This window comes from Argiope bruennichi, chromosome 6 (assembly GCF_947563725.1).
Source record: "Argiope bruennichi chromosome 6, qqArgBrue1.1, whole genome shotgun sequence".
NCBI classification, from domain to species: Eukaryota; Metazoa; Arthropoda; class Arachnida; order Araneae; family Araneidae; genus Argiope; species Argiope bruennichi.
The window spans coordinates 25,956,229-25,976,419 of record NC_079156.1 but is presented as its reverse complement, the minus strand read 5'-3'; the positions used below and the strand labels follow the sequence as shown (position 1 = coordinate 25,976,419).

General features: G+C 30.6%; 1 protein-coding gene across 1 annotated transcript; it reads right to left on the bottom strand.

Moving 5' to 3' along the window:
* Nucleotides 1–158: 158 nt before the first annotated feature.
* On the bottom strand, nucleotides 159–18,449 carry LOC129972202 (uncharacterized). Its single transcript, XM_056086236.1, has 7 exons — nucleotides 18,179–18,449; nucleotides 13,866–15,525; nucleotides 11,586–11,748; nucleotides 8,023–8,185; nucleotides 5,187–5,310; nucleotides 3,484–3,661; nucleotides 159–755 (listed from the first exon to the last, which is right to left on the bottom strand). The coding sequence occupies exons 2-7, from the start codon at nucleotides 15,266–15,268 to the stop codon at nucleotides 243–245; spliced, it is 2,544 nt and encodes an 847-aa protein (XP_055942211.1). The 5' UTR covers nucleotides 15,269–15,525; nucleotides 18,179–18,449; the 3' UTR covers nucleotides 159–242.
* Nucleotides 18,450–20,191: the final 1,742 nt, after the last annotated feature.

Genomic DNA, 20,191 nt, shown 5'->3' with positions numbered 1-20,191 from the left:
ACAATGAAATGTCATCACATTTTGGTCAAAAGCGAAGAAAACAAAGCAATGATACAGCAGGGCTCAGAGAGTTATTTAAAATAGCGAGAAAAATATATTATTTAAAATATTTTCAAGATCTTTTAGATTAATGCAGTTGTTCCAATAAGAGAAAAGAATATTCCAGAAAATATTTTATTAATCATACATGAAGAGAAGATTAATTAAGAGCTTCAAAAGTCATTTTGATGCAATAAATAACATCAGAGATTTGGTGGCACAGAGCGATGTATCAAGAAACTCAACCTGTTCATAATATTTTCAGAGCTATCACATCCTTCATAGTCAATATGTCCCTGCTCCCAAGCCATCATTCCTTGATAATCACCAATAATCGCTCCCGGGAGACATCTGTCAAATTGCAAATCGGTCATTGCAGTTTCACTTTCCATTTTGCCATTTTGTTCTCCAGTTTCTATTATTCCATTCTGTTCAACATGGCCGATGTTGATAAGTTTCTCTGTTGCTTCTTCGACTGAATTCAGATCGGAAAATTGGCAACAGATGGGAGCTGGTAAAGATGTATTATCGCATATTGCAGTTCTTGGAGGAGATGCAGCTATGTAGAATGGCGGAACCGTCTGTCGTTTCGGTAAAATATGGGAAGGTTTGGCTGAAATTTTATCAAAGTTTTTACAAGGAGCTGGAAAACATAGAGCAAGTCCGATGTCCTCAGCAGATACAGACTTTTGACTGAAGGCATAATCATATACATCCTGGAAAAAGAGAATTATAGCTATAGAATTTTTCCAGCTAGGTGGCAAGTATTTTGATTCACATATATTTTAAAATTTAAAAAGTGAAATGGCATTTTGCAATAGAGCACCCCGTAGAAAAAAATTCCCAATGAGTAAAATGTGCCCTATCATCTAATAAAGTCATGAACAAAATTTCAACAGTTTATCACAAAAAAGTCTCAAAGATATGAAACTACATAAATGCCGACTTAAGCCACTTTTCGATGCCTGAATATGATTTCGAAAACAGAAAAAATCATGTCGGATGTTCGTGTTTCAGGGGTAGTACACAAATTAACAAAGAAAGTAATGATTGAATAAATAAATAATAATTTTGCAATTTATTGGTTCAAAAGAATTAAAAATTTGCAGAAATAATAACTTAAAGGAAAGATTACATAAAGGAAAGATTACATAAGGAAAGATTATTTAAAGGAAAGATTACATAAAGGAAAGATTACATAAAGGAAAGATTACACAAGGAAAGATTACATAAAGGAAAGATTACATAAAGGAAAGATTACATAAAGGAAAGATTACACAAGGAAAGATTACATAAAGGAAAGATTACATAAAGGAAAGATTACACAAGGAAAGATTACATAAAGGAAAGATTACATAAAGGAAAGATTACACAAGGAAAGATTACATAAAGGAAAGATTACATAAAGGAAAGATTACACAAGGAAAGATTACATAAAGGAAAGATTACATAAAGGAAAGATTACACAAGGAAAGATTACATAAAGGAAAGATTACATAAAGGAAAGATTACATAAAGGAAAGATTACACAAGGAAAGATTACATAAAGGAAAGATTACATAAAGGAAAGATTACACAAGGAAAGATTACATAAAGGAAAGATTACATAAAGGAAAGATTACACAAGGAAAGATTACATAAAGGAAAGATTACATAAAGGAAAGATTACACAAGGAAAGATTACATAAAGGAAAGATTACACAAGGAAAGATTACATAAAGGAAAGATTACATAAAGGAAAGATTACACAAGGAAAGATTACATAAAGGAAAGATTACATAAAGGAAAGATTACACAAGGAAAGATTACATAAAGGAAAGATTACATAAAGGAAAGATTACACAAGGAAAGATTACATAAAGGAAAGATTACATAAAGGAAAGATTACATAAGGAAAGATTATTTAAAGGAAAGATTACATAAAGGAAAGATTACATAAAGGAAAGATTACACAAGGAAAGATTACATAAAGGAAAGATTACATAAAGGAAAGATTACATAAAGGAAAGATTACACAAGGAAAGATTACATAAAGGAAAGATTACATAAAGGAAAGATTACATAAAGGAAAGATTACACAAGGAAAGATTACATAAAGGAAAGATTACATAAAGGAAAGATTACACAAGGAAAGATTACATAAAGGAAAGATTACATAAAGGAAAGATTACACAAGGAAAGATTACATAAAGGAAAGATTACATAAAGGAAAGATTACACAAGGAAAGATTACATAAAGGAAAGATTACATAAAGGAAAGATTACACAAGGAAAGATTACATAAAGGAAAGATTACATAAAGGAAAGATTACACAAGGAAAGATTACATAAAGGAAAGATTACATAAAGGAAAGATTACACAAGGAAAGATTACATAAAGGAAAGATTACATAAAGGAAAGATTACACAAGGAAAGATTACATAAAGGAAAGATTACATAAAGGAAAGATTACACAAGGAAAGATTACATAAAGGAAAGATTACTTAAAGGAAATATAGCATATATACTATTTTTCCGGATTAGAAGATTTCTAAATATTTGGAATGGCCTTAAATTAAGAGTTGCCTTATCTTTTGCACCTGGATACGTAAGTGAGGGAGAAGGCAAGAATATACTATACCAAAGTCAACTGTACAAGACAACAAGTAAACTTAGATGATTTTGTTTCCTAAGAAAATTTCATGAAATCACTTTCCATATCGAATCCAATTCTGTCGTAAAATTATTGCAGAGGAAGTTAAAGTTACATCCCATGCAATGCTGAATCAATATATAACTAATGCCGCCTGCATTTTAGCATATCAAGTATATCAGGAAATGCAATAATAGCTTTAAAATGATCCAGAATTTCATAAACATAATAGTCTCACTATAATCTAGCACATGGTTTCTCTAGTACACCAGTACAATATTATATCTAGGTGCAAACGTTTTTTATTTGTTCGGCAAAATTTCCGGATAACATTTATATATGAAATTTCAATTTTGATCTTGGCATGTACTATGAAACCAGAAAATGAAACTAAAAACTTAAAACCTCTCAGATAATTGATTTGAAACGAATTTGAAATATATAGAGGGAAAGACAAAAAAGAAATGTCTCGTTTGACTGCAATAATTTCAGCAAGAATCAAGATAAAAAAAAAATTACTGCTTGATTCTTGAGTGAAGTATAATTTTATCGTTAAAAAAACAAATACAAAAATTTTACGACACTATTTGTCCAATTACATCACAAATTGGGTTGAATCCTACTTCAGTGTCCCTCTGAGTTTGTCGCCAATATGGTAACCCAAATTTTAATTATTGTATCTATTAATTGAACTTTCGCCTAGAAATAAATGGTAGAGAATGAACAAGAACTTATTTTTCTAAATGATTCAGATATAAATTACATATTAATGCAAAAAAGATCAAATTTCGTTCAATAGAGATACTGGTACCTGAGGGAACAGTTTCAGAACGGCGATTTTAAATGTATTGATCCATTCCGAAAAAAATCGAACATGCTTGGGATGAACATTCACATCACCATCAAGCTGACCACTTTCAGTGAAGAATTTCACCTCCCATGGTTTAGAACCACCGAGGAATTGGACAATTTTTACGTTGTGTCCGAACCTAAAAAATTAAATTTCAAAACATTAATTTAGAGTGCTGTAATTATTGATACATGTTACAGTATACAGTTGAGTATGCAAGAATGTACTCAATACAGAATTGTCTGATATTGGAATTAAACCATTTTCGTCTTTCTCGACAGAATGCAAAAGAAAATGCATATTTGACTTGATGTCACAGTCAATGGGCAAACATAACAGCGCATGTCATTTGGTTTTTTGGCTTTGAGTTATAAACTACGTCTCCAGCAAGATAAACATTGGATTTTAAAAATTAAATTGATTTAAGGAATATGACTTTAATTACTGAATCTCGAATGGATCCCTTTTTCATCTCTATCGAATCTGTCTATGAACTGGTACATACCTTTCCATGAACTTTTTATTATTACTTTCTCGTATACGTAGTATAAAGAAAGTATGGTAATCGTCAAAAATTTTGAACCCGAGATTCTGACAAATTTTTCAAGAAAAAAAAAAACAAAAAAAACCCCACATTTTTAGAAAATGTTCAGCTGTGTACTTGTGATGAAGATAACTCAAAAATGCTTTGAGCTAGAAGGATAAAATTTGGTATGTGGTATTTATATTGAGTTAATTTGCAGATTAATATCAAATTTTGAGCAAAATTTGCTCAAAGAAAGTCTGTCTGCCGGCTTTCCGAATAAAGTTAACACAATAACTATAAAATGAAGATATCTAAATAGATAAAATTCGGAACATCGGCCGAGATTTAGCATCTATAGTCTAGACACCTATCGAATTTTGAACCAAATTCAACAAAGAACTGATTGTCTGTCGTTCTTTATTTATAAAAACATGTAAATGAGATAGTTCAAAAATGGTATGATTTAAATGCATCAAATTTGGTATGGGATTTTGTGACTATAAGTGTAATTTTAAGTCAAAACTTTGTTTCAATCGGATAAGGAAAACGCATCTAAAGCACAAATTCGATTTTCAGATACTCTTAATCGAACGCCTGGGATAAATCGCCAAATAATTCGCCAAGGATGACACGATGGATTCAATGAAATTACTAAATTCATTTCAAAGGCTGGAGATTTTTATGCTACACATACCGTTTCAAAACTATTCATTGTTTTTTACTATGGAGAACACATTCCAATTTAAAAAAAGTTGATTTTGCCATTTAAAAATTTTGAAATTTTATTACTGTAATCGTAACTGTTATTTTTCATATGATTCTTGAGCGCATACCTCAAAATACCTTGAACCAAAATTTTTTATTTCCTATGATAAACGGTATGACAGTTATGATCTCATATATCGTTTTTTTTTAAATATTATTACCCGGTATTTATATTTCTCAGATTTGTATATTACTGAAGGTTTCCTTTCCATAAATTAAAAATTTAGATTCCCAGGAAAGAAATTCCTATTTAGAGGCCATAGTATATCTGTAATGAATAAGTATTTTGTATAAGCGTTCAAGTTATTTTTTTTTACGTTCATTGTACCAACAATATACTAATGAAAAGGGATGAACCTAAAGTTCTAATTACCTTTGAAAAGCAGGACCATAAGTGTAACTAGCATTACGCATCAGGTTGTATATGAAAGACAGCTTCTTGCCAATATCAGATGACCAGGAATGGAAGTAAGCGTTCAACAACATCTGATCTCCCTCTAATAAGCAAAAATAAATAACAACATCTTATAACTGAAAATTGAACAATAAATTAATTAAGACTGTTCTTCTATTCTATTAAGCAAAGGAAGGGTCACGATTTTACAATGAAAACTACTAAAAGAAATATTACAGCTTGTGTCATTGTAAATGCAAACATACCTGTAATCAAAAAGTACAGATACATGATACATCTTTTTTTCTAATAATTAATATATTTGACATTGCTGTTTTGAAATACAGAGGGTGATAAAAAGTTACCCTGATTTATTAAAGAAACTGAACAGCCAGGTATGACAGAACACTGGAAATCGCCAGATCATTTTATTTTCAAATATATTTATTTTTATTGTATTTGTGTGCTTTCCTCTAATGCCCCCCTAAACACTGGAGGTTTTGCAATTGTGGTGTCCCAGACTCAGTTTGGAACATGCTATTGTTATAGATCTACAATATTGCTTTCCTGCAATTTTAGCCTTATCGCTGAAAAGAAAGATTTACAGATGGATTTTTTTGATGGATTTGAATGGATATTATAGCTCAATGATTACTAAGCATCATTTGCCGACAAATTTAGCAACAAAAACGTTGTTCTGGAAAATGCAAGAACTATGGCGATATAATTATTAGGAACTGAGATCTGTAGATCCTGCTATAAAATTCCATATCTATTGGAAGATTATATAAGAAAAAGAGCTTGTACGAGGAGACGATTCTTTTATTGAAATTGTTTGCTGTTTGTGACTTTCTACAAGATCGTGTATGCTTCGACTGCATTTTTCAACTTGTGCTTTATGTATAAAACGTAGTATAAAACGTCGTTTACCATTATCTAACGTGTCGGTCAATTTTCCTCAGTATATACTAGACAATTTTCGTAATAATATATTCGTCTTGTGATCCGCCTTTCCGTTAAAAAAAAATGCTCTATCAGGTATGAAAAAAAAAAATAAATAAGAAGGATTATATTACATTAACTATTATAACATATAATTATTCTGAATTGTTTTAAGATTTTTTTCCATCCACGACCTCATAATCCGAAAGATCCAACAAGACGGTGCCACATCTCACACCTCACGATGATAAATGCTCCTGGATTATTCTTGTTTCGCAATGAGTTGACATTGAATGGCTCTCACTTTCATCGAATTCGATTCCTCGTGCTTTTATTTTCTGTGTGAGTAACTCAAATCACTGACGTATCAACACCGACCAGCAATTTTAGAAGATAGATCTAAAATCAAAGATAGCGTAGTGAATCAATAACGGGACATGATCGATAAGGCTATGCAGAACTTCTGAGAGAAATTTTGGAACTACTTCTCCAACAGTGAACCGAAGGCAAAGTGAAATAACTTTAAAATAATCTTGAATCACAATAGTATTTTATATATTTTTCAGAAATAAAATTGTTTTTTTTCTCTGTATCTTTTTAGGTTTTATTAGATTTTGTATACCGGATGCAACAATTCTGTACCGTTCTGTTCGTTTTATGTTTCGCATAAATGCTATTTCAATAATGTTTTCCTTTTTAGAAAACCTTTACTTAGCAAAGATGGAAAAAAAAAATTAAGCCATTTCCTTTTTTTTTTTTTTTTTTTTTTTTTGAGAAGGGCTCATTTTATTTATATATATTGTCAAATACAGCATTGCAATAATAAGACAGCTGAATGTTAATCTAAAATCATGACAAGCGGGAGACTAAGAATTAGGATGGAATTGAATACTTTATCACAGCTTCGAAAGATGTTCGATAAATCCTTCAATTTAAAGACAACAACAAAAGTAATCCGTTTAGACAGAAGTACAAAAATTCATTATATATAAGAAGCAGAAGGGAAACTATTTTCGTACTCTTTTAGACATTAGAACAGCATATTTCCTGTTTTTGACAGTCTGCGGTGTAAATTATTCTTTCTCTTTCGCAACAACAGTTTTAAAAAGTCAGCTGATGATTTTGTATCTGGGGGTAAAAAAATTGAGTAACCGCTGGTGATTTTGTTTTCCTGCTCAGCAGTGAACAAAGGAGGATTTTAGAACTTTATAAACCCAGGATATGTATATTATAAGATTCTTCTTTCAAAAACTATTAATTTAGTGTCACATACTCTTTCACTTTACTTACTTTATTTACATTTTATATTTTAGTATCTTTGTGAAGATATATGTTTTCTGTATTTTTTAATTTATTTGTCTCAGGGAAAAAAAATAACTACCAATAAAATTCTTGAAAAATTAATTATAATTTTTTGGTTAATGATTTTATTACTTAGAAAAAAACCCCTCTTATTTATTATGATAAATTAAAACGAAGCTGTTAATTTAGTTTCAAACTCAGCAAAGTTTTAATTTATCTTATTTGAATTTTATATTTTAGTATCTGTGTGAAAATATACGTTTTCTGTATTTTTTTAATTTGTTTATTTTAGAAAAAAATGGGCTTACCATAAAATTCTTAAAAAATTACTCACAATTTATTAGTCAAAAGTTTCCTTACTTACAAAAAAAAACACCATTTATTTATTATGAAAATTTAAAACAAAATAATAAATCGAAATCAAATGTAACAATAAAAATTATGGAACCTGTTATGAAGAACACAAAGTAAATACTTATATGAATAAATAATATTTATGTATATTATAAATATGCAATTAATTATAATTAAATTTGCTTAATAATTATATTTTAATAATTCAAACTCTTACCATTATTTTGTCCTTGCTTTTGAGAAAGTTCCACAAGTTTCGCAAGTGTGTCAACGGATGGCCTGAAAACAAAAACACCCGCATTGAAACAATCCGGCCAGCCAATGTCTGGAACGGCGGATAATTCTTCATGCTGGAATAATTCATCGCAATTGCGAATAATCTGTCAAAAGAAGTGATGTCAGCTGTGAGAAACGACTCAAACATTAAAAATTCTCTGTTTAATGGTTTCATTTTCAAATAATGAAGTCACTTAAGACCATCATTCTATTCATTCTATACAAATAGTATAAATGTTGTTTCAGCAATTCCTGTTCCCTATGAAACTATTCTAAGAAAACTCATATCAGGGATTTATTACTTTGTCGTGCACGAAGTATAGAGAAAGTATTGTAAACGTCGAAATATTCAAACTCGAGATTTTGACGAATCTTCACCTTTTCTTCCCTTAGCTCGAAAAGTACATTTTTAGAAAATGTCAGGGACAAAGATAACTTACAAACACCATAATCTAGATGAGGAAATTTGGTGCACGGTCTTTACACCAAATTTGCAAATATCTGTAGTGAAAGCTTATAAGCCAGTTAACAGCTACGCTACAGGAGCAATTGCTTTTGTATTGTGGTCATGTTACTCGGCTGCGAACCACAAGGTTCTAAGTTCAATCCTCACTCATCACAATTCGCTACATTGGATTCTACACAATTCGTTGGCTTATAAGCTTTCACTACATATCTATCAAATTTTGAGCAAAATTCGCTCAGAGGAAGTCCGTCTGTCTGGCTGTTCTAATATAATTCTACACGATAACTACAAAACGAAGAGGACTAGATAGATAAAATTCAATACGTATATTAACATCCACAGTCTAGACACTTTTAAAATTTTGAACAAAATTCCACAAGGGATTAACCATTTGTCGGTCTATACTTTTAGAAACATGTAAATGCGATAATTAAAAAACGTAATGAATTAAATACATCAAAATTTGGTATGTGATTGTATGATTATAATTGTAATTTTGTATTAAATTCTTGTTTCAATCGGTTGGAAATATGCGCCTAAAACACAAATTCGATTTTCGGATATTATTAATTGCATAGCAAGGATTAATCGCCAAATTACTCGCCAAAGATGACATGATAGATTCAGTAAAAATGTTAAATTATTGCCAAAGGTTAGTATTTCGTGACTATAGCACGCCAATGCTATGCAAGGTGTTCTCTGGGATAATATCTTTATTAGAAAATATGCGATAAAGTTTGGGGAGACCACTCCGAATCGTTTTCACAAATTTTTGACTATTACAAATGTATATTATTTTATTATCATAAATTCGGGCATTAGTCTCCCTGCATTTTTCTGGCATACTAATAAAAGTGCCATCCGCTCCCCTATCACATTAAATTCGAATGCTATGAATATTCAGATTTTTATTATCGGAATCCTATACACGAGATCAATTTATAGCATGGTAAAAGAAAACCGAATGCGGAATTTGTACTCCTATTTTTTCCGAATGATTGAAACCGAAATTTGACAAACTATAATTTTAGTAATAAGATGACATACTTAATTTCATTTATTAAGGTTTTTGTGCCTTTGCGTTTATATGCCACCAAAGATACAGTTCGTCAACTCTTTTGCAGATTTGGTTCAAAATAGAGATGCATAATCCACGATTTTTTGAATAACAAATAATTTTGCTATTGTTATTTTTAAATATTTATTCCAAATATCTGTTATTTCAATCATATTATTAATTAAAAATTATTACTTAATATTAAATATAAAATTTGTTAATTGTAATTAATACTTAATTTACCAATTTAAGTAACGTGTAATTGAATTAATTTATATATTTCAGATTACTTCTTAAATTTGATTTTTTTCAAAACTATTTATTTGATTTCTTTATTGGAATAAAACATTTTCTGAAAAATTTGAATTGAATATATATGTCATTTCTTCAAAATGTTTACTTTAGCTCTCTTTTCTACCAATAGATGGCGCCAGGAGTAAATAGAATACATGCAATCAGTCATGTCACAAGCAATTAAAAATGATTTGTATGTAATAGGGCATCGTCAAATGCGAATATCGGAAAGTCAAGGTCACTCTCATGAAGTGGAACGGCGACTTCACACTTTCCAGTGAAGTCACCGCTCCGATAAATTTCAGTGATATGCAATTCAATGATACGATAATTCCAAGAATAACCGATCCGTTCACTTTTCAACCCATTCACAGATTTCTCCTTTTCTGTTTTGTTCGAGAGCTTCCATTGGACAGATCGTATCGATTGTTTCTTTCGATCATGATCCAAGACCTGTAATCGAAATATCACCAGTAAGATCGTATCAAGGATTTGAATCACACCCCTCGTTGAAAAGTATTGATCACTGGTATTTGTATCTTAATGATATTGGTTACGTAATAACCGCTCGTAAAATATTTGTCATCTCTAGTTCAAAATTAGATACGGTTAGATATGGATGTTCAAACTGTGTGCATAATTTCATTTATTTAAGACATAGCTTTATATGTTTCTGAAAGCACAGACGAACAAACGATCAACCTCCTTGTTGGATTTAACTCAAACGGGTGGTCAAACTTTAAAGGGATTTGTCTCAACATTTGATACGGTTATGCACTTTAAATGTTAAATCTGTGTCATTAATTCCGTGTCATTTCGTTCAAAATTTGATGAAGACTTATATAGTTGGTGTAAAGACTACATATCAAATTCTTAATGTTTTTGAACTATCGTTTTTACATTTATGGAGATATAATTTTAAAAACACGCTTCCTGGATTTTGAGTAATCTGAAACATGAAAATTCATTAAATTACAAGTTTTTCACGATTTTAATATTTTTTTTATATAAAATTGGTATGGGAGAAAGTACAAAAAGAATTTTAAAAAATGATTGAATCCTCCCGATTCAAAATATTATTTTGAATTCAGATTACAATACTATTAACCAATATTATAGTTCGTCAACGGATTCTGAGACGACCCCATTTCGACGACTCCGTCTCATTAAGGGGTGAGACGCGGAACGATGAGTGCATTTCCGATATTCCCTTTGACCTTGGATTTTTCCTATTACATACAAGTAAATGTAAACATCTCCTCCTTTCATGTTTCCTTTCACCCCTATTTTGAAGAATTAAACCCATCCTAACGCATGCGCAAAAACGCGGAGGGTTTTACAATCTGTTGCTGAACGATAACTACAATTTTATGACAGTAAACAACTATGGAATCTTCTTTAAAGATATGGAGGATAACTGAACTTTTGGGTTGTTTTTTTTTTGTTCAAGTATAAATTCATTGACTCTATATTTTTACCAAACAGTTTTTAAAGATTAAAATAAATCATGTTAATGTATAATATACTCCGAAATATCACATATTCTTTATTATTTTATTATATTTGAATCTGTGAATAAAAAGCAATTAAAACGATAATTATATAAAATTATCAAAAATAGATATTTTTTTAAAAAAAATAAAAACATTTAAAGCATATTTGTGTTGAATATTGATTTCCAACTTACCAAACAATCTGGATTCAGAAAAACACATTTCGAAAACTGAACGAGACCCCAAATACATATTTTTTCTAAATTCATTTTTTTCAGGTATTCTAGTTTTCTTTCATCTATCGAGTTTAGATGTTTCACGTGCTGTACAACATGGAATACGGAAGACAATGGTTCCCTGTAATAAATAAAAGTATCATTATGTAATTAATTAATAATTAATTTTGTTATATCTAGTTACAAGGCATATACTTATATCTTTACACACAGAAATTATAATAGAATGAAGAAATGATTATAAAAGTAATATCTATCTATAATAAAGCAAAAATGCATCATCATTTAAGGGTGATAGTAGTGCTCTTAGCTGTGGAAATCTGGAAATTTCGCGATTTTTATATCAAAAACTATATTAAAAAAGAGTCAATAACAAAAATTATAGAATCTTACTAACTGAATATTAAAATAAAGTATGTTCGAAAAATTATGTATTGTGCATAAGAAAAAAAAATCTCTTGAGGAAAGTTTTTTTTTTAAAAAAAAAGTCTCATAATATTGTTATTTCTTTCCAATAGATGGCATTAAATGTAACTTGATAAAGAAATGTATGAGAAAATTTCAGTCACTTGTCATATTATGTTATCTCCAGATTCAAGTCCTTTGGATTTCTAATATGAGATTATGTGGAAGATTGTATTTTCCAGATATCTTGTATCAACTTATAGAATTTTAAAATAGCTATTCAATACATAATCCTTTAGAAGTTTGAAAAAAAAAAAAAAAAAAAAAAAAAAACTCATGACTTGAAACTGAATATTATTTGGATACTTGGACTATTCGCACCCAAGGAAATTACTAAAGGATTATTGTTTTGTTTATACAACTTCACATTTTAGTTCTATATAATTTTAAAATGTTTCAAGTTTTCTCGGGCACTCTATATATTCTGCATATACCGATAACTTAATTAGAAACCTTAACTGTTTATGTTACAGCATCCAGTGACATCATGAAATGAGGGAAGAAATATAATATTTTTAAATAAATGCAAATTAATAGAACTAATGTTTTTTAAAAGAAATTTAAACAAGAGTAGATTGCCTTAAATAAAAGAAGGATAAAATATTATCCTTGAAATTTTCAGGTAAGTATTATAATATCAGTAATTTGTACTCGAGTCTACATTTTCAGCAGTTATCACAGGATTTCTATTCATATATAGAGATAGGATAGTTTTTACTAAATAAGTGATACGCTATACTTTGCAATTCAATTTCTTTCATTAGTTACCCTAGTTTTTGAGATAAAAGTTTCCATTTCCAAAACAGGGACACTATCGTTTACCTTAAATTTATAGCCTACGGCCTCTTTTCTATGTTACTTAATAACATTTTACCGTATACTGTAATTTACATAATACTAGCTTTCAGCATTCAAGTGTTATTTCGTTATATGATGATAGAGGCACTTACCTTGCATATTACAGTCAAATCTCGTTTAACAAACACCTCGCGAAAAAAAAAAAAAAAAAAGGTGGAAAACATGAGTTGCTTAAAAGGTAGAACGAGCGGCGAGGAGACATCGTGATGTCACAGGCTGGATTGGCTTGTGTCAGTTTGCATTGAGTCCTTGTTTGAAGAAAACTACATGGAAGAAGATTTGGCCTGATAGCGTTGCTGAATTTGTGAAAGTGTCCGTGAGGTCTTTCTCTGGCCAAGATTATGGGGATAGAGGTAGATGGCAATGACATCGATGAGCTAGTGTAAGAACATATTCAGAACTACCGAATAACTTATAGAGCTGCATGCTGTGTCGCAACAAAAAGCGATGACACAGATTGCAAAAATATCTAAATGCAACAGAGCAACAATCTTCCAATGAAATAAGAAAGATGCTGAAAGCAATTGCATCATATACTGAAGCATCACCTTGATAAAGCAGTAGTTATGCATGCTACAAATTCATATAACGATAATGCTGTGTCCCATTTTCGCCAAATACTAAAGAGTAGCCAAGGCAAATGTATTTAGACAATTTCTTTGTAGAAATAAGCATATATTATAAATACTAAATTACATCATTATAAATTTTTTTATGTTTTTTTCAGAATGGAATGCATTATCTTATTTTACATGGAAAACAATTGTTTCCGATTGTTTTGCATTTCGAGTAAGATTCAGGAGCAAATTATGCCTGCTAAGCGATTACATTTAAATATCTTGAAATATTTTTCATGTTAAGGGGAAAAAAAAACAAAAACAAAAAAAAAAAAAAAAAAAAAAAACGTTTACTTACTTGAAGGCAGGGTCAACATCATCAAAAACCAGAACACAAAGTTTTCTTGATGTGCGACTGAGAAGAAGCGAACTGCCAAGAACCAGACATCCCAATGCTTCGGCATTGTTTCGACAAATGGTAACGAAAGCTTCCGAAGATTTCCGATCAGAAGTTGTAGTAACACAATCACTAAATGAATCATGTAGAGTTTTCCACTGCTCTATATTTTGATCAGCTTGTTTTTCACTTTGGATAGGCTTCATGCTCATGCGATCTACTTTTCTTTCTACACTTTCAGTACCAGAGTAATCGGATTTTGAAGAATCATCTACATCTGCTTCGAAGCGACTTTCAGTGACTGAGTAATCGGATTTCGCAGATTCGTCTACTTCAAGGCGATTCAAAGCATTTTCCATGGAGGAGAAATCAGGTTTATCAAAATAGTTTGCCTCTGATTTATGGTAACTGGAATTACTTTCAGTGGCGGAGTAATCGAATATACTAGAATCAATTGTCTTGGTTTTGTTGAAATGGATGTTCTCAGTTGATTTATCAGAGTTTGCAGTTGGTGGTGAGCCAAAATTAGCAAAGAATAAAGTAGGAGAACTAGGAGTAAGTGGCGAAGTATCTGAAGAGTTAAAACGAGAATTATAATTAATGAATGATGCATTTTCTTTATTATTCAGAAGTGTATCATCTTGTGAACTACCCCTTTTATTTAAATTCGCAGTAACTGGATGCTCATTTTCTTGTTGTTGGCTATATGGTATGTATTTTGGATCAATTGAAGAAGAAACATTATACAAAAAGTCTGTTTGCCAACCATTTCTGTTGGCTGAATTTTCAGAAAAGACTTCATGGCCATTTTCTTTCATTTCCCTAGAAATGCGGCGACTGTTTCGTCTACTGGACACCTTCTTTGGTTTCTTAGGTTCTGATGTCGTTTCTGCTGCATTCGTGACCGATGAGCTGCTGTGCTCTTCTATGTTTTGATTGGTTTGTATTTCGTCTTTTTGTTCCGCAACAGTAGACACAGGAGGTAGTGTTTCACATTCCCCATTGGCTATTCCATTCAAATTAGTCAAAATTTCACTTTTTAAATTATTATCCTCGATATTCTCTCCAGGTGGAATATCTTCTGCGCCCCGAGATTCTTGTTTCAGACACTGAAAACAGTTAGTAGGAGTTTCATCTTTGGAAAGCTTCCTGGCCAATCCATTAAGCATGTCTTGTATAAGAGATATATACGACAATATGGTTTTTGAGCATCCTTCACATATTTCATGTTCCGAATCGGCATCAGGTTTTGATACTTGAGATAAATTTTCAGTTGCATGCTTAAAGCAATGCTTGGTTGCTTCGTTGGATTCTTTGTCATAAACGGTTCCATTCGAAATATTGTTCGTGAGCGTGTCAGCCATTTTTATTTTATAAACTTTTTAGATTCAAATATTTTAAAACAATGTTATTTTGTTCATCTTTCAGCTGAATAATAGATTTGAAATAAAATAGCAGATAGTTGAAAAGTAGTTACTTTTCTCTCAAGGACGAAAATTTAATCGTTATCTTTTCTGACGAATATATTTAAAAAAAATTCTGTCATTCAGAGCACTTTATCAGCCTTGGCTAATCATTCAACAGGCAGTCATTCAGAATAATGAATAAATAAAATAAATTCCTGAAATAAAAAAATAATAAAATTAGTTGATAAAACGATTAGCATAATAGAGTCAAATCATGTGACTTCACAGCCATTGATAATTGTTAGTGTGCATATCATCCTATTGCATACTATGCTCATTTGCAGTTTGACATAATAATACGAGAAGAAAATACAATGTACACAATGAATTCCAAGAATTAAAGCAATCAATTCACGTTTTTCATTCTTTTGTCGCCTTTTTGTTGACTGATTGACCAATTACCAATTCAAGAATGTTTCTGACTGAATCAATGAAGGTAATCTTTTAGACAGGTTATACTAGAATGATCAATTTCTTCAGTTAACCCACCCAGATGCGTCCTTAAAGTAATCAGATTTGTTATCATTATTCAAAAAGAATACCCAAAATTAATTTTTATAGTTAAATTTTTTTTTGTACTAAGAACAAAAGTACTGACATCTAAAATGCCTATTGTTTGTGATAATTTAAGTAGTGGCGGATTTTCAACTAGGCAGCGGCACCTATCTAGGATCGCAGATATGTCAATTAAAAATGCTATTTGCAAATATAAATTTTATGAATTAAACCATATTAGGACTGAAATATGTATGTGTAATGAGTTATCAAATCATTATAAAATAAATTATAATTAATCGCACTTTTTAATATAGTGGAGAGATATTAAATATTCAGTTAATTAATTATCTATATTCTATTTGAAAGATACGGCATAATTACAATTATTTACGTTACATTTATTTATTATCTTTTACTGTTCTATCATTATATGTTTATATTTGCAAATAAGGAAATATATTTATATCGATTTAACGATTAACATTGATATACAATAATTATGGTTAATTTTCAAGAATGAAATTAATATAAACCATTAATAAGTTGATTAAATTAAAATGTGAAACTACATTGACTCTTTATTGAAAGAGGGTTTCATAATATGCATTACCCAGGGTCGTTAGATGTCTAAATCCGCGTTTTAATTAAAAAAGTGAAAGCAATAAAAATACGGTAGTAATAAAATTGTGTCAATTAAATTACAATAGGATATGAATTCGATACTTTGTTTGAAATCTGAAGTATCTTTTTTGATTACAAGAGCAAAAAATAAACTTTTATTCCATTGAAAAGTTTTGAAGATGCTATTATATGTGCATTTTGGAGATTATTCAAAATTGCATAACTACTCATAATTTCTGCTATTATTATATCAAAATATAATTTATTACATTCGAATGCTTGGCATCTTGGAGAAGAAATTACTTGTCCTTTAGATGAGTCCATAAACGACATACTCTTTCGCTTTCTTATGAAGTTAACGTTAATCTGTTTAAATGCAAAGGAAAAAAATGTAAAAATTTTAATTCGGAAACTTTTACTTATTTATTTGCTTGATCTTTAATTAAAATTAATAAAGGAAAAATATTAACATCTTAATTAAAATTTCTTTGCTATTATCCTTCCTTCTTCAAGGAATATTTATATGTAACGATTTTAGTAATTAAATATTAAATTATTCTAAATAAGTTCAAAAAGGCAAAAATGGAAATATGAAATATTGTATTGCCCAGTATCAAAAAGCCTTTTTTCAAATATAACTTCTTGCCTCGCTAATTCACATTTTCTTCTGTTCATTTTTTTAGAATTAATTCTCTTAATTAGTCAATAAAAAATTGGAATATTGCTCAATATATAATCAAAAAGTCTTTCGTCGAATATAATTTCTTCTTTCTTCCCTTCACTTCTATTTTGCTAATATATATATTTTTTACTTTACACTCGTAATTTGCAATAATTTTTTTTCATTAAAAGATACTATTTTTTATACTATTATTTTATTGCAATATTTTGAAATGTTTAACGTGTTTACAATACCCACGTATCATTATCGTTTGATGAAACGTTTTATATCAAGACTAATAATTTACAAAAATATATATTTATTATATATATTTATATTTTTAGTTTGCTTCTAGAAGATGAAGAGTTCTTTAACATCACCTTTTTCTTTTTTGCTTTTTCTAAATAATAATTTTTTTTCTGATATACTCTAAAACATTTATGTAAATATTGTTTCGAATAATTTGTTTTAAAGAAAACACATCTCAAAGAACGAATAAAAAAATAAATCGATATGACTTGTTTCAAGAAAGTTTTGTTTAAAAGATAATACTCTATTTTTTAAATGCTTTACATTTTACATGCTTATAGTATATAAAGTATCATTATCATCTTATAAAATATTTAATTTTAGTAATAATTTGGACATAATAAAATTGTAACGTTTCCGGAAATAAAGAAGAAATTATTTCGTTCAAAATTTTTTTTCAAATAAATTTTACTAAAATAAATAGCTACCGCTTTTAAATGTTTAAGATATATTTTAAAAATTTTTAATTTTCCAATTAATTGCAAATATTTTTAATTAATATTTTTTACTAAAAAATTAAGTCTTTTAATTAATTAAATTAAAATAACTTCCAAAATTGTATTTCTAACTATTTCTTATTCATTTATACAGACGCTCACGGTTTTTTGATGAAAAATAAAAAATCGTACATAGTTGAACTGATGCTTAATTCATTTAAAGCACGAACTTAATCATTCCAAACTATTCAATTAAAAATATGTTTATAATTTATTTCTTACCTATTGAAAGTTTCAAGCAATTTCTACATTACATATCATTCAGAACTGACGACAATTAAAACATCCCACACAGTTTCTGCGGCACCAACAAGTCCCCTGCCGGATAATTTCTCACATGTTCCATCTGCATATCATCTGACGTTCTACGCAAAGAGAGAGGAATTCTTTTCCATCAAGGGCTCCATCCCGTGTCCCATTTTCCGAATGGATACTCTTGCTTCCACTTGGCATCCGCGCAAGAGGAGAAAAGATTCGGAAAATAAAAGCACTCGCCACCAAAAGCACGATGTTGACATTTTGTCTAACAATTTTGATCAGGCTCCAAGTGCGGAAGTAATCTCCAAAGACCATCTATTTAACCGACAGATTTTCTTCGTGAGCGCGTGCACGACTCTTGTATTGGTTAGAGAGGGGCATAAGTGAAGTTCGCAAGGGGAAGTTGCAGTCTATTTTTTGCTAACTATAATTTTTGAAACTGAAAAGCAGTGACAGCTGTGACATTCAGTGCGGTAACTGTGGCATTTATTTTAGATTCACGTGTGTTGCAGTTTTTAATTTTTTTTTTTTTTAGAATAAACTATTTGAAAAATTTTTAAAGTTCATAGTTGCTATCAATGTGTTTTTTTCTTCTTTAAGTTTTTCAAGTTTCAAATCTAAAACGCTCTAGATATTGAAGAGAACAGAAAGGAAGACAAATACAGATTTAAAAATTCATGATTGTATTTGGTATATAATTTTGTGATTAAATCCGTGTCAATTTTTTATTGCAGTCAGTCAGGAAAATCGAGTCTTATACAGAAATTCGATTTTCGGTAATTATTAACCGCCTGCCAGGGATAAATCGCCAAAAAACCTCGCCAAGGATCATACGATAGATTCAGTAAAAATGCCAAAGATTGATATTTCGTATCTATTCTACGCCAGTACATGTAAGGTGTTCTCTGGGATGAAACTATTATTAGAGTGAGTTGCGTTATTAGAGTGAGTGTAAGAATGATTTGGGGTGACTACTCCCGCTGGTTTACATGCAATAATTCAATCCCTTACAAGAATTTTCCAGGTGTCGTCCTCGTCATCTGACCGTGGTTCAAAATGACGAAATCAGTCCCAAAATAGCCCTAGTGTTGCTCCAAACGGGACGTTAATATAACTAAACCAAAACTAACTAAAACCTACAAGAATTTTCATTTGAATAATACTTTAGTAAATTACCCATGTACTTTTTTTTTTGAAGAATGATTTCTAACAAAATGAAACTGAATATTCAATAAACCAGATGTTTCTGTAAGGCTAGGCTGATACCTGGTTTGGCAGTGGTTGGTGCTGACACTCGATTGTTCGCAATACTTCTCTACCTGATACAGTGGCAACCGATGCTTTTACCATCATAATGAAACCGGGTACTCGATGGGTATCAGTTCACGCAATTTTCGGATTAATTTCTCCCCAAGTTTCTGAGAAAGAAAAGCAAAATATAGGTTAATTTCTCAGAGCTTAAAGCGGGTGCTATAGATGTACATTCTGTTTCATTTATTTGCAAGCGTTTCGCATTTCTTCCTTTCGTTTCAGCAATTAACCTACAAGGAGTGTTCAAATGAAAAGGTACGAAGCGACACGGCAAGTATAAATGAGGACTTTATTCTAAGTATACACCCTAAGTCTGAGCACAACGATCCCATTGATTAGTGAGCCGAAGGATCCCTTGTTCCCAGAATTCCTGTGGCCGTGACGAAACCCAGTCTTCACAGGGCCCTTGAGTTCGCCGTCCGAGTTGAAGCACTTCCCTTTGTTGTTTTTTCAGGGAACCAAACACATGAAAATCGCAGGGCGGCATGTCCGGGCTGTAGGGTGGATGGTCGAGCTACTCCCACTTGAACTTGGCCAGTTCCTCGAGTGTAACCCTGGAGACGTGTGGATGCGGCTTATCATGGAGCAGGACCACACCCTCCTTGAGTTGCCCCGGTCTTTTATTCTTGATGGACCTGCGTAGTCTTCGGAGTGTCTCACAGTACA